The following is a 16701-nucleotide window of genomic DNA, read 5'->3' as shown; positions in this document are numbered from 1 at the left end:
TACTGTGTGCTTGTGTCTGCTTTTCCCTTAATGTACTTTTACATGTAAATTTATTTTAATGAGAGAGAGGGAGAAAGAGAGAGAGACAGACTATATAGCACTACTTAGCGCTGGTATTTGGTGGTCCTACGGATTAAACCTGGGATCTCAGAGCATCTGGCATGGGAGTCTTTTGCCTAATTATTATGCTGTTTTGCCAGTCCCTGTTTCCCTAATATTACCCACTTACAGTATTAATCTTTTCAATTGAAGATACCTGTATGCTAATCTCAGTTCTGTTAGAATAAAATTATTTGTACTACCTTCAACAAATCATACTAAACTCAATCATACATGCATGAACCTCAGTTACTTCATCAAAGTATTTTATAGTTCCTTAAGAGATAAGAATTTGCTATGATTTTTGTTAGATGAAAACAATTGACTACCTAAAAAAGTATAAAGTACTCAGAGGACTTCTTAAGACTGAAGTTCTTTAATACTTCAAGGGTAATTAGCATTTTATCTTTATCTTTATTTCCAATTTATCTTGGCTTTTCTGTAATTTCAATTATCCATATAAGCATTTATTGTTTGTAATGAAATGTCATGCCTACATTTTGAAGTATTTAAACCTTAGAATTTATAATTATGGCAGCCTCTACATGTTTTATTATCTGTATCCTTCATTGCAGATAGCATTTATGCTTGATTTACTAATCAAAAGCCTGGAAATTAGTGATCTTAATATCTATATTAAAATATATATTTAATTACTTTCTGAATTGCAGAGGACTACAACCTTATTTAACCCCATTTTGCTTTAAGTAAACAATGTTTAAAATTTATGAAAAAAATATTGCAATGTTAATTTACTATACCATTTAGTTTTCAGGTATGCATCATTGAAAATCAACATGTAAGACTCTATAGACAGATCATTTAGATGAAAGTAATTCAATCCCCTAAAGGATAGTTTGCCCGTAAATTGGCAAGATTTATATTCTGGATGATGATTAAGAATGACCAGGACTTTTGAAAATAGTTTTGGTAGTGTTTATAAGATACAGTATAACTTGCTTTCTTTATCATTTTAAGATAATGGTTTTTAAAATTACTTTTGGGACACTTTGGAGGAAAGGACTTTCCATCACACACATAAAATTTGACTTTCTTTGAAAATGATACAGGGATATGAGTGTTTAGTATTTGAGAGACCTGATCATGTACAAGGTGAAAAAAAAAATGCTTCTACTTGAGTTCCTTATTTAAATATCAAACTGTTCTCCTATGTTGAAATCTTTAACATCACTGATTTTTTTTCATTTATAGTTAATAGAAATGTAAAAACAAATCAAACATATAGGCTAAAATAAATATGGACCTGGAGAAGATCTACAAGGCTTAATGCAAATTTCCTTTCTTCTCTTCACTGTGCTAATCATATTTTTTATCTTTTTAATGCAGGATTGATCTCCCACCCACACATAAACCACCACCAGTGTATGAAGACCAGTCCCCTCCATTGGCTCAAAAAGACGGGCTATACCAGGTAAGCCTACATTCCTGAATACATTTAAAATAAAAGGTACTAAAACATGTATGTTATTTGTCTCAAATTTGCACTATTATAAATCAGATGTCATATAATACATAATAATTGTCCAGCTGTTTTTTCTAAAACAGGGAGTTAATTTTTACCTAAAAATTGGTAGGAAAAGCTAATGGGGTGGGAGTAGATAGCATAATGGTTATGCAAAAAGACTGGCTCCACAATCCCAGTTTCAGTACCCCCTGCTGAGTAGTGCTCTGGTTTAAAAAAAAAAAAGGTTATAAGTATAACCAGCCAAGTCAGCATTGTATTAAGAATACCTAATTTGGTTACTTAACATTTTCAAGTTAAATGTTTGCTAAAAGTTGGAAAGTAGAAAAAAAAAGATTTGACTCAGACTAGGTGTTTTGGTTTTAGTTAAGAAAACGTAGGGGGTTGGGCAGTAGCGCTGTGGGTTAACCACAGGTGGCGCCAAGCACGAGGACTGGAGCCACTCCCACCTACAGGGGAGTGGCTTCAAAGGCGATGAAGAGGGAGAGAGTGTTTCTCTGTGTCTTCCCCTCCTCTCTCCGTTTCTCTCTGTCCTATCCAACAACGATGCCATCAATAACAACAATAATAACTACAATAGCAATTAGAAAAAGAAAGAAAATGTAGTTGCTGATTATGACTTACTTGTGGCTTAGTGAGTTTCTGAAGAAATTCTGCTTGAATTTTGTTGAGCTTTCAGGGAACTTTTCGTTGCTTTGTCAGGTTGATCAGGAGAGCTACATGAAACATCTGTTACTCAATGACCATACATCCTGAAGTCTCTGTGTTTGGATTGGTAGCAAGGGGGAATGGGGAGGTGGGGGAGGGGTAGAGAGAGAAAGGGAGAGGGGGTTGGAAGCTGGGTTCAAACCTGGGTGGTTTGCATGACAAAGCAGCACACCACCTAAGTTGAGGTATTTTGCTATCCTTCTCTATCTTGTTCTTAATGAGTGTATTTTTTTCAACATGTTGATATTCTACAAAATACCTAATGATTTTCTAAGTTGTTAGAACTTTTTCTGTTATAATAATAATTGCTGTGGAGAAGATACTTATTGTACGCATGCATTTCTCTAATATGTGCAAGAAAATAGGATCACTTTACCTTTATTTACATGGGATTTTTCACATTTTAATCAGCTAGATCAATTTATATTCTACAAATCATATATTAAAGCCAATTTCATTGCCAAATATTTTTTTTAGTGGAACTCTTTTCCTCCAATTTGGTAAAATGGAAGAATAATTTACTTGAAAGCTTTTTAGATTTCTGGATAAATTTTCACAAGTGATTGCTTATTATTTTTAGTTCTGTAAACTACCTATTTGAATTTTTATGTAGTCAAAATGCTGTTTTTGTCATTATGGCTTCTGGAAATTGTATCTGTCTCATTGAAACAAGATTTAGAATGATAAAAGCAAAAATAAAACTCTAATGTTGGTAGAGGGTATTTTAAATAACGTTTTTGTTTAAAATGACAGTAGCTTTCCCCCAACCCCAAATAGGGCAATGAATTATGTATGTCAGTCATCTTCCATGATTTGAGGGCAACTGTCACAAAATAATTCCCCATATATATTGGTATATTTCTGAAATTGTTTGTTCTATAGCTCTGTTTCCCTTCCTAAACCAAGATAACACTTATTTGCTATAGCTTTATGCTGTGATTTGATATTTAGTGGCTCAATTTTTTCTTTTTTTTTTTTAAAGATTTTATTTATTTACTTATGAGAAAGATAGGAAGAGAGAGAAAGAACTGGACATGTGCTGCCAAGGTTCAAACTCAGGACCTCATGCTTGAGAGTCCAAAGCTTTTTCACTGTGCCGCCTTCCGGACCACAATTTTTTTCATCTCTGTTCTTCCTTCACAAAATTTTCCTGACTTCTCTTCTGCTGTTAGCTTTAGAATTGGTTCCATAAAAATTCTATGGAGCTTACTCATTTGGTGAGAATTGACAATATTCATAATTATAATGTCAATTCTCCCTATCTACAAAGCAGTTAATCCTGTTTTGATGTTATTATATATTAGAATAAAGTCTTTCTGCCTATATGTTTTCCATTTTTCTTATGATTTTATAAGTATTTTGATTATCAGTGGGGCTCCCTCAGCCTACTCCCATAACTTTCCCTAATTGGTTATTATTAGCATATAGAAATGTTTTTACTTTGAAGCTGACTCTTTGTAAAAACTATAATAGTAGGCAGAAAGAACATGGAAGGGCACTGGGAGGGATATGTTAAGGTGTTTCTTTGGTTTTTTTTAAGCATGCTCAGTCTCATATACTCTCATATACTCAAGTCTCATATACTACTAAAATTTTATAATATTGGAAATCATTGTTAAATGAATAATGAAATGCTTTCATTTAAAAACTTAGTTTCTAGCTTCCTTTCTCATTTCTTATTCTACAGTTAAGTCTGTTTGCTTTCTTGAATTTTCTAGATATAGAATTGCTGTAAATAGCACCTTTTTAACTTTTTTATTATGATTTTTTTTTTTGCAGAAAATTAGGGCCTCTAGCAGAGTGCTAAATGCTGACATTTGTAGACTTCTTTATTTCTTTCTGTTTCTGATCCATCATGAAATATTGAACACTGTTATAAAATTTTAATTAGCATTACGATTTTGTAGGACACTGTACATTCTATGAATAACTTATTTTTTAACCTTATATTGGGAGAGTTGTACATAACAAGGTGAAAAAAAAATCCAAACCAGCTAAATTTTTCCAGGGAATGTCTTAGGAAAAAAAAAAATCTAATAGTTTATTTTCTGATATGGAGGAATTTAACATAAACATAAAACTATAATATTAAGGTGTTCCCTGTTTCAGCATTTACTCTTGTAATGTCAAGACTACTAGGTTCCTTGAGATAGAAACTATTACTTATCTTTACCAATGAACATAACAGAATTTTTATTTGTGGTCGTATTATAGGAAATGTTGACTTTTATAGGGAATGTTGACTTTTGAAGTTATTTTGTAATTTTGGCTTATCATAAATAATAACTTTGTAGTAAATTAATACTATTTGGCTTAAAGACCAAAAATACCCTTACAATCTCTTAAATTATCATGAAATTTTTACTTCTAGATAGCCATATCTTTAGTGGTAATTTTTAGATGACTTTTAATGAGTCTTTTAATATTTGGGAAACATTTTTTTCATTTTTTTCTTTATTGGGGGATTAATGTTTTACAGTTGACATAAATACAATAGTTGATACATGCATAACATTTCTCAGTTTTCCACATAATAATACAACCCCCACTAGGTCCTCTGCCATCATGTTTCCATCAAGGAAACTTTTTTGAACAGAATAGCATTTCAGGTTTTGAAATAAACAGATCCATTTTCTTTTTTTTTTGAACATTTGTTTGATAAGATATAAAAGTCTTTATGGAGATTTAATTTTAGTAGTAAATGTATATGATAATGCTCAACAAACTGCCTATATTTTAAAATGTGAATTTTAGGGCAAAGGGAGATAACATAATGGTTATGCAAACATATTTCGCATGCCTGAGATTTCTAAGGTTCAGCACCTTGCACCACCACTAGCCAGAGCTGAGCAGTGCTCTGGTTAAAAAATAAAAAATAAGAAAAAAAAGAAAAAGAGAGATTTTGGGGATGGGAGAGTTAGACTCTCAAGCATAGGTCCCAATATATTCCTTGGCATCTTATGATCCAAAGTGATGCCCCTTTACTCTTAACAATTTTTTTAAGCTTTACAAATAAAACAAAATATGAGTTTAGGACATGTATCCATCCAAATGCTTCTTGGTGCTAGTTGGTAATCTCTTACTCTCACCTTTTCCTAGACCCCTTCCATGTTCCAAGGGATTTAATCTCAGACTAGCTTCACATATATATTCATGTACAGATTCTTGCTTTTATATAGTAGATTCATAAAGTATGTTCCTTTCTCCCCACATAATGATTTGTAATTCTTTCATGTGTTGACAATAATTCATTTCTTTTAGATAGATATATCTTCTAACTATGCATTTTGTTTATACATTTATCTGTTGTTTGCATAGTTTTCAAGTTTGGTTATTACAGTGTTTCTGTGAATACTTTTACAAACTATGCTATAATTTCTCTTTGGTAAACACACTGGGTTGCCTGAATCATAGGGTAAATGTAACTTCAACAATAAAATTATTGAAGAAAAATCCAAACTGATATTCCAACTGGTCTTATCATTTGTTTTCATGCCTTCACCATCATTTGCTATGATCACACTTTTAAAATTTTATATGCTAGGGTCCGGGTGGTGGCACACCTGGTTGAGCGCACATGTTACAGGTACAAGGACTCAGGTTCAAGCCCCCGGTCCCCACCTGTAGGGGGAAAGTTTCACAAGTGATGAAGCAGGGCTACAGGTGTCTCTCTGTCTCTCCCCCTCTCTATCACCCCTTTCCCTCTTGATTCTGGCGGTCTCTATCCAATAAGTTAAGATAATAATAAAACATTAAAAAAAATTTATGTGCTTTATAGTAGGTGTGCTGTTAAATTATACTGTGATTTTAATTTGTAATTTTCCTTTTGTTGACCGGCCACTTAACTATGTGTGTGTGTGTGTGTGTGTGTGTGTGTGTGTGTGTGTGTGTGTGTGTGTGTAAAATCTGTTAAATATTTACCTTTTCTTAAGGAATTGCTTTCTTAGTGTGTTTAGGAGTGTTCTCTTCATTTTGTGTTATGGACTTCATGCTAATGTCCCCCCAAACCCATTTGTTGAAACCCTAATGCCCAAAGTAGTGGCATTTCGAGATGAGGTGTAGTCCGCTTAGAAGAGAAAGACAAGTGATTGTTTCTCTTTCCTTTTGTTGACCTGCCACTTAACTTATTTTTTGTGTAAATCTGTTAAAATGATTGCTGGTTTATTGTGCTGTTGGAGATTGAACCTGGGACCACAATCTATAACATTCTTTTCTTTTCTTTTAAATTAAAAAAAAATATTTATTTATTCCTTTTTGTAGCCCTTGTTTTATTGTTGTAGTTATTATTATTGTTGTTATTGATGTCATTGTTAGATAGGACAGAGAGAAATGAAGAGAAGAGGGGAAGACAGAGAAGGGGAGAGAAAGACAGACACCTATAGACCTGCTTCACTACTTGTGAAGCGAAGTGACTCCTCCCCTTCAGGTGGGGAGCTGTGGCCTAGAACCAGGATCCTTACACTGGTCCTTGTGCTTTGCGCCACCTGAGCTTAACCCACTGCGCTACCGCCTGATTCCCTCTATAACATTATTTTCAAATAATTATCATGGTTAGCTCGTAATACTAAGAGATGACCCTCTACTTTTTAAAGTTATCACCAAAATATGTTTAAAGTATCTCATGTACCATGTTAAGATTGAAATCTTAACTTCAATGTGTTGCTAAGTGCTTTGAAAGAACTGTAAAAATTACTCAATACTTTTTGGAACTCATGCAGAAATGTATTATTCTAACCATTAATTTACTTAAATTGTGTGGTGTTTTTTTTTTTTTTACCCTTGGGTTTTAAAGAATTAAATTTAAAATATTCAGTCTTGAGTTACAATCAGAACATTAAATCTTGATTGGTTTATATGAGACCTGTGTTAAATTCACACTGCTATAAGGGAACTATAAGTCTTAATTAACGATCACTCATGACTGACTCATGAGTGAGTAGAAGTAAAAGAACGGCTTACATTAAATACAGTTAACTAAGGACAATGACATTTCCTCCTAAATTTTAGAGGACCTAATAACTTTCTTTATTTCAAAGCATTCATGATTTTCTACAGAGAAGTCTGGACAGAAAGCTGAGATATATCAGCTATTCAGAACAAAACAACTAAATTTGTTTTTAGGGAACAGACTTATTACTTGTGAATTAAATTTTACATAGGCATTATTAAATCTAATTTTATGCTGCGAGTCCTATACTCTATTAGCTGGGCTATTTCCAGAGCCTAAGTTTACTTTGAATTTAACTACCTTAATCTACATACTCATTTAGAAATATTTAAAATATAACAAAATAATGAAAGTTTAAAAATGTTTAAATATAACATGATAAAAACATGTTTGTGGTCAAGTAATCAAGACCACAGTTATTGTTGAGTAAGTTTACCTTATTTCACCTAAGATCCACTAAATTCATTGCCTTATGTGAGTATGGGATTTTTTTTTTTTAACCTAATTCACCTTGGCAAAATATCAGGTGAGATTCTTTCATAATCAAGTAGTCATAGTCCATGTTTCTTGTCCCTTCAGGATAAAAGTAGACACATTTACCACTCACACATGGAAGTCTTCAACACTGGTTAAGTTTGGTTGTGGAATGATTCCAAATTTGTCTTGTTGATTCTTTTGGAATTTCTCAAACCTAGTTGTTTATCTCTTCAGATTTAATATACATTAATTTCCCATTGCTTGTTTTAATGATGTTTGCTAAATTGAGAATGTATATAATATGCATAATTAGCATTATTTTAACAGATTTAAAAAAAAATACATAGCTTGCTATTTAAGGATTTGAAATGGAAAGTAAATAGGTTCCAAAACGGCATATCTTTTTTTTTGGTATATCAATTAAAAACATAACCTTACAATTCAGAGTAAATTAGACTATTGAGGAATTAATTATACCCTTTGTTTGGAAGGGAAAGAACTTACCTGTAATGGTCCTTTGTTTATTTTCAGTAACCTTATGCATGCATATTTCACTGTTCCCTGGCTGCTTTTTTTTTCATTGAGATGAAGAGAGCTACTCAGAGATAATACAGTACTAGAGTTTCCCTTGATGCCATCATGGCACTTGTACGTGGTGCCGGTTTAAACCTGGACTATGGGAGCACTGGGTCACCGCACACCTGTTTTAGCACGCAAGGATCTCGGTTCAAGCTCCCAACCCCCACCTGCATGGGGGGATGTTTCACCAGTGGTGAAACAGTGCTCCTTACCTCCCCCCTTCCTTCTCAATTTCTCTGTTTCTATCCTAAATAAATAAATAAATAACTTTTAAAAACTAATAAAGTAAACATGGGTCATGCGCTTGCTTGGTAAGACAGACAGGCTGCCTGTTGAGCTATGTCTCTTGCCCCAGAGTAGTACGTTAGTTTGAATTATTGATGCTCCCTTCCAAATAGTTGTCAGCAACCGTGACCCTTGAGGTAGCACAGCAATTGTACTAAAGACTTTGGAGGCATGAAGTGAGTTTGATTTCTAGCACTGTATATGGCAGTTTTGGTTATCTCTCTTTTATTCATCAATCAATAATTAAATAATTGAAAATGCCTCTTAAAAGCATTTTCATATTTATAAACATGTCATGACTCACTTTCCTAACCTGTGTACTTATTTCTAGTAGACACATTTGCTGTACATTCAAGATCATTCCTCATGATAAATTCTTTAGACCTACTTCTTGTTCACACAACTAAGCTTGAATTCATTTTGCATTTCTGTAATAATGTAGTTATCTTTATATATTTTATATATTTATATATATAGCCAAAATTCATGATTTCTTGCTGTCTGATTGATTTGGTGAATATATATATATATATTTTTGGGGTAGTTTGAGAAGATAAAACTCGAACCAGAAAGTAAAAATAAGAACATAGATTCAAATACTAAATTTTATTTGTATAAAATTTTTCTAGTATTTGGGTTCTCCTGATAATGACGCTAGTACTGCAAGTCGTTCTAACTGGGCTTATTTAACAAGTCTTAGCCATTCTCCTTTGTTGTAGATGTTTATTGGAGATAAATAAAAACATTTCTATATTAAGAATGCAATTATAAAAATTCACCCATCATTTTATTGTTATTGTTGTCATTTTATTGTTATTTATAGAGATAAGATCTTACATATGCATGATTTCACTGCTCCTGACTGACTTTTTCATTCAGTTAGAGTCAGAGGTAGGGAGAGACACCACTATACTAAAGCTTGTGCCCCGACATCCCTTGTGGTACTTGGATTCAAATCTGAATTTCAGAGCTCCAGTGGCACAATTGGTCAGCACACGGTACTTACACAAATCTAAATTTCACAGATTACAAGGCACATGTCCTACCCAGTGAGCGGTCTGTCCAGTTCCAAGAATACATTTTTAAGGGCCCTTCTAGTTCTGTCTTCCCATTTTTTTTTCATTAAGAAAAGGATATGTGTAATAGATTGAAAAAATGACATTGGTATTTCTTGCAACCAGCATTTTACATGGGTTTCTTACTGTGATTCTGAGGACAGTATTTAACTACATGGCTGGGTATTTTTGTTTATAAGTTACTGAAAGCACATACATTAAAGGTTTTCATTGAATTTATTTTAAGATCAGTTGCTATTTCCACATATAAAAAGCAATTTGATATACGTTAAAAATTTCAGCCTTTTTAAAAGATTTACTTCTTCAAATACAAATCATACATTTTTTATGGTTGGTCTACAATTATGACTGACTCTACTTAGATACTAAATCTTAAAATATACTTTGAATGATATCTTTACAGTAACTTTAACTACAGTGATGACGCAGCTTAAGTAAGACTTACGAGCTGTAGAACCTTCCACGCACAGAAGGAACTATGAGAATGAGAATTGTTGAAGTTCTTTAAAAGGAAATACTTAGCTTTATAGTGATACCTATTTTAAATTCATTGGCACTTTACAGAAAGTAATAATCTCAATTTCAGTTGTTTGGTGAGCAGTAATTATTTAAGCTATCAATCCTGTTTATTAAAAGAGATGCCATATAAATGTATTTGCTTGAAACATTTTAAATGGCTTATTATCTATGTATATGTTCCCATGGAAACTACAAGTACCTCTTTTTAAAGTGATCTGAAATCATGGTGTTACCTTTAAGTAGTACCTGGGAAATTGCAGACTATATTCAAGAAAGAGTGGAAAATTTTTACTATGGTTACTTCCTACTGAGATTGGAACTGCATGGAAGATTGTAACACCATGTGTGTGTGCTTACCCCACTTCCAAACAAATTAGTCACATTACAGCACAAAGGTATGCAATATAAAAGAAAAGGTGACAAATCGGACATCATTAAAGTTAAAAATACTTGCTTTTTGAGAAAGAGCAGTATGAAAAAAAATTTAAAAAGATATACCACAGGCTCAAGGAAAATAGTTGCAGCACAAATATTAGACAGTTAAACTGTATCCAGAGTTAAAAAAAAAAAAGTAGTCATACAGTTGTTTTTCGGATATAAAAGACAGCCAAAGTTTTCTTGTTTGCTTTTGTTTTGAAAATACTCTTTTTTTTTTTAACGCCCACTCTCTCTAAGTCAGCTGTTGGATTCCTATTTCAGCGTTCAAAATCCAGCTCATACATGATTTTCTTGGCTTCTTTCAGTATTTTCAACATCATCTTTGATAAACCATCTACTAAAATGTTCTGTCCAAATGGGAAAACACAAAGTGAAACTTACCTGACTATGGTGTATTGCAGCACTAAGCAAAAGACTTCAGGGAAGAGGGTGTAGGAAAGGGGTGCTCAAGGTATTAGGTTCCTGGTGTATGTTGAGTGGGCTCAGGTGGTAGCGCACCTGGTTGAACACATAGGTTGCAATGCACAAGGACCTGGGTTCGAGTCCCCAGCCCCCACCTGCAGGGAAATTAAAGTACAACAATAGGCCACTACATACCCATTAGACTGATTAAGATAAAAAAATTAGGTTTTGATATTATGACTACTGATTTCAGTTTGCCTTTTATGAGTCAACTACTATTTGTTTAGCTTACACAAGGATTGTTAAGGACCTTGGAGATGGCACAACAGATTTAACATATTGCTCATACACATGAGCCCCTGAGTTCAATTCCTGATAAAAATTAGTGTAAAAAGGTGCACCCCCCAAAAAAAATCAGTATCACACGCAACTTGTAATGGAAACAAAAATCTTAAACTTTATCACAAAAGGTCCACTGATCAACGGGGAACAGTGGTAGATATCTCAGCTAACCTCCCCTGTAACTGTTCTTTTCTTCTTATATAGTCTGTGTCTCCTCTGCAGGACTGCCTGTTTAGAGAGTTGGTCATACACTAAAAGCCCATTCTGTAAAGCCAAGTTTTTCTTTTCAGTACAGGATGTGAAGAAAGGATCAAACTAGTGCTCCTTTTCTTAAAGACAAATATTTAAAGGTCAAACTAACACTAATAAATTGTAAACTAAAGTTTCTTAATGATAATAGACAATAATAGATGGAAACTAGAATTCCTTAACAGTAATTTTTTAAATTTCTCCATGCTGTGTTACACCTGAGCCAGTCGAGAATGGTGCTCTGGGGTCTCTTGCCCTCATAAAATTAAGTAAAATAGGGAGTAGGGCGGTGTAAGGATCCCAGTTCGAGCCTCTGGCTCCCCACCTGTAGGGAAGTTGCTTTACAAGTGGTGAAGCAGGTCTGCAAGTGTCTATATTTCTCTCCCCCACTCATTCTTCCCCTCCTCTCTCCATTTCTCTCTGTCCTATCCAACAACAACGACATCAGTAACAAAAACAATAATGACTACAACAATTAAACAAGGGCAACAAAAGGGAATAAATATTTATAAAAATTAAGTAAAATCTTAAAAAAAAGAAAACAAGTTATACTTGCAATGTCGTTTTCTCTAGTTAATTTTCATTATTCTTTTTTGTCTTTAAGTCTTAAAGTACTATATGCAGTTAAAGTTTCCTATACCAAAACTGTTTCAGAGAGAATTCCCTCACCCTCACTGCATAACACTCCGTTGAAGTTCTTACATACAAGGATTTATAATGAACGTATGATAGATTTTTGGCTTCATGAGAAGTGACTCAATTTTATGTTTTTATTTTTAAGTCTTTTAAAACTGAGTAATCCCGTTCTTGTTGGTAGGTCCCCCCCTCCCCATAATTAACTATGACCCACAGTATATTTTTTAAATGAGGAATATGATATTATGGATTATATAATTTGCCAAGGGAGAGTTGTTAGGGCAATATGTGGCAGATCTGAGTCATTGGCCTGGAGTGGAAAATATCATTTGGAGTCTTAAAGCCCTGCTTTCTACTCAAGGCAAAATTTCCTTCACTAATATCCCAAAAATGAGAGTCCTCAAGCCTCAACTGAAAACACTTGCACTGACAATTCAACAACCTCACAAGGCACTGTATTTCACTTTTGGATGACTTGTTAGGCAGATAGTCTTCTTTCAGTTGAATCAGTGTTGAAGTTTGTATCAGTAATTCCTAAAATTCTTTCAAGCATTTTAAGTGGCAACTCTAAAGAACATCTAGATACTTTTCTTTCCCTTTTTTTTTTTAAGCCATCTTCCATTTATTTTGTGTGATGTCGTTCTGACTTGTTCTTTTTTTTTCTTTTCTTGGTCTCCAGGGTTATTGCTGGAGCTCAGTGCCTGCACCACAAATCCACTGCTCCTGGAGGCTTTTTTTTTCCCCCTTTGTTGCCCTTGTTGTGGTTATTTTTGTTGTTATAGATACCGTCGTTGTTGTATAGGACAGAGAGAAATGGAGAGAAGAGGGGAAGACAGAGAGGGGGAGAGAAAGATAGACACCTGCAGACCTACTTCACCGCCTGTGAAGTGACTCCCTTGCAGCTGGGGAGCTGGGGACTTGAACTGGGATCCTTAAGCCAGTCCTTGTGCTTTGTGCCACGTGCGCTTAACCCACTGCGCTACCACCCGACCCCCCTAGATATTTTTCATACCATACCTTACAATGACCCTTCAGGAATTATTTCATAACTTGTTAAATATTCGAAGTTTTCCAACTTGCTTTTACTAATATTAAAAACCAACCTAAATGTTTTCAATGTTTTAAACCAATCTACATATTATATAGTTTGTCTTCTCCCCATGGTTCAGATTCCTCTGAACAAATTCTGGCTACTATTTCTAATAAAATATCTTGTTTTCTGGAACAAAATACAATTATTCATAGATGCTAAGTATCAGATGAACTTGGATTATAACTTTGTCTACTTCTGTTAAAATGATTTGTTTTCTTTAAAAATTTTTTTATTATCTTTATTGGGCAGAAACGGAAGGGGGAGAACAAGAGAGAAGAGGGAGATAGAGAGGAAGAGAGAGAGAGTCATCTGAAGATCAGCTTCACCACTCACAAAGCGTTCCCCCTGAAGGCAGGGGGAGAGGGGCTCAAGCCTGGGACCTTGCGCATTGTAACATGTACTCAACAGGTACTACCCAGCTCATCACATAGCCCCTAAAATGACTGTTTCTCTCCATTAAATTTTGTCTTTAAAAATCCATTGAAGTTTCAGCATTGCATTATAATGTATAAGTTCTGGGAACACATCATCTTTGTTTTAGATCAAAATTAATCAACCTGCTGAAAAGTTTTTTGGTTTTTTTTTTTGCCATCAGAGTTATCACTGGGTCTCTGTGCCTGCACTGCTAAATCCACTGCTCCTGGAAGCCATTTTTTTCTTTTTTATTGGATAGGACTGAGAGAAATTGAGAAAGGAGAAGAGGGAAGGAGAGGGGAGGGGAAGATAGAGAGAGGGAGAGAAAGATAGACACCTGCAGATCTGCTTTGCCACTTGTGAAGCAACTCCCCTGCAGTTAGGGAGAGGGGAGGGGAAGCTCCAACCAGGATCCTTGTACTTCCTTCGTACTATGTGCACTTAACCCAGTATGCCACCATATGACCTCCCCCTTGATGAAAGTTTTTTTTATGTAATACAATTAAAATTCAGATTTTTAAAAACTATTACCTAAGACCTTTGTTAACAGGTGCTGACAGTTTACTTTTTAAAAGAAAATTATGTTATAAAATTTTATTGAAAATTAAAACTGAAGTCCTTAAAATTTCAAGTTGACCAGATATGAAACAATTTAAAGACCTTTAAAGGTGTACTGAGAAAAACCAGGCTTTTTTAAAACAAATAAACAAACAATAACAAAAATTTATGTGACATTTACCAAAAAGAGACATCTTTAGGTAAAAATAAAAATCCCGGGTTGCATAGCTAATGCAGATAGTTCTGGTTATATGATTATCAGACAAGAAGCAAGTGCTTGAGATTTCTATCTCCAATCTTTTGTTCATTTCTTATGGCTGGAATTTCATATTCGTATGAAAGTTCATATGAAATTCTTAGATGACTAAACTAGATGATTGTAGAGATGGTTTATTGGTATTTATTCAGACCCTCCCTACTCAACCTTGGGAGCAAGCAGAGTTCTCAACTGGTAGATCAACTGCTTTAGTCTCTGCCATCTTGTGGTTTAAGATTTTCTGAGCTTCTGTGTTGATAATTGAGCTTACGCACTCATGATTGCATTGCCCCTATCTGAAGTTGAGGTGGTCATTCATTTTGGGTTTCATCTTCTGGATTTTCCTTATCTTCTTGTTCTCTTTGACAAGGAGAACCCCTGAAGAATCACAACCTATAGTCCTAATACCTACTCTGTTTCACTGATTTACCTTGTTCTCTTGCAGCCTGGTTGTCAGCACTTTTCCATCATCTCTTTCATGGAAGGGTTGGATAACTATGTTTGATTCCCATAGATTCTCTACGGTAGTAAGGTGGAAACTGTTGCCTGCAGTAGGACTGGTGATGTTGGTTCGGACCTTCAAGGAGCACTTTTATCCTTCATTCTTTTCCCTATTCTTAGTAGTATGGTCATTCTGCTGGTAACTACATGGAGGAGAACTGCTGTGATGTGAATAGCTTCTATTAAGGTACCAGTCTGCTGCATGCCTACCTGCTTTGCATTGGAACTCCACCAGAATGCAAAGATACAGTGTGGAGTTGGTTTTCTTTATGGTATCCTGAGTTACACATAAATATTCCTTGGTATCATTGCTGTTGATGAAACTCTATCTGTTCCTGAGATTGAACCATTTTATGGTTCCTAAAATCTTCCTTGGAATGGCCTTGTTCCCCCACGCTTGGTATTTTAGGCCCTGAGGGCAGGAGTAGTAAATAACTGCTGGGTCTCAGCCTCGATGTTCAAAGTGGTTATGATGGCTGGGTCTGGCTTAAGTGATTGGGCTTTTCTCAACTCTCAGACATTCACTCTCAGCTGCCAATATCAATTGAACTTAAAAATTTTGATTCTTTAGTACACATATCTCATGTGAGAAGAACCCAATACCACTTAAATCAAGTAAAAGGTAGTATTAAATCTAGCAGGACTGGTAAAATCAGTTACTGTAGCACTCATATGTACATCCATACAAAACAGCAGAAGATAACCTACTAGTTTCTCATGTTTCACATTAACTTTTTTTTAATGTGATTTTCTAAAATGATAAATTTTCACTGCGTAGAATTTTCAAAAACTGGACATACAGTTTATACTTTTAAGTTAGAACCTTTCCATTTTTTCACTTTAATAGGAAAATATTAGAGTGAAGTACAGATAGGAACAATTGTTACCAAAAGTAGAGAAAGAATGAACTTGCACCTCTACTAATCTTGAAACGAATATTAACTGAGGGTATGGAGAAAAGTAGACTATTAAGAAATGTAAAATATATTGGATTCTAGAGCTTTTGAGACACAATCTAATGGCATAAGATTTGTTGTATTTATTGAAGTCATTAATTTTCAACAATTGCCACTCAAGTGTTAATTTGCTGGTATCACATCTACCTTTTGCTAGTGGTTATTTTCTATTTTCTGGTCTCTAGAATTCTAGGAGACAATTTTCTTCATTTTGTTCAGACAGTAGCCTATATAAGCCAGGATTACCCACTGCCATTGCTAGCTTGCAAAGAATAACCCATTGCATAACTTTTCTAGGATACCATACCCCCCCCCCCATCTATTATGTATTTCATACAGAACTGATGAAGAGAATGTTTTCATGACCCACATTTAACTCAAGGAGTTACAAAACAGGTTTAACAAGATAAATTCACCTTAACATTCGATCTCCTTAAACCTTTTGAAAATATTTTCTGCTATAGGAAGTTCTAGAATTTCCTGTTCATTTAATGTAGTTCACCTCTGGGCTGGATTTCAACCAGCCAACCAAACTGTTAGAGCCACTACCAGCTACTCAGGTAAATATATTTAATCCAAAAATCTGTATTTGGTACATCTGCATAAGGTTTTGTTTGAGTGAGCATTGTATTCTCCCACCTGTTCTAAAATCATTTAAATCTACTTTCACACACATATGTGT

At 34.4% G+C, this 16701-nt stretch overlaps 1 protein-coding gene across 2 annotated transcripts in view; it reads left to right on the top strand.

Moving 5' to 3' along the window:
- The window catches only part of NECTIN3 (nectin cell adhesion molecule 3), a 112152-nt gene that overhangs the window by 62004 nt on the left and 33447 nt on the right, over positions 1-16701 (top strand). The window contains exons 7-8 of one of the 2 annotated variants that reach the window (XM_060198406.1): positions 1447-1531; positions 2285-2376. In XM_060198406.1, coding sequence (XP_060054389.1) covers positions 1447-1531; positions 2285-2338 — 139 coding nt within the window. In that variant the 3' untranslated portion in view covers positions 2339-2376. Of the gene's footprint in view, positions 1-1446; positions 1532-2284; positions 2377-16701 lie in introns of those variants that run through there. The other variant, XM_060198405.1, reaches the window with a different exon arrangement.

Source organism: Erinaceus europaeus, chromosome 9, assembly GCF_950295315.1.
Source record: "Erinaceus europaeus chromosome 9, mEriEur2.1, whole genome shotgun sequence".
NCBI classification, from domain to species: Eukaryota; Metazoa; Chordata; class Mammalia; order Eulipotyphla; family Erinaceidae; genus Erinaceus; species Erinaceus europaeus.
Note: the sequence above shows the minus strand (reverse complement) of the source record. Positions and strands in the feature narration are given on the sequence as shown.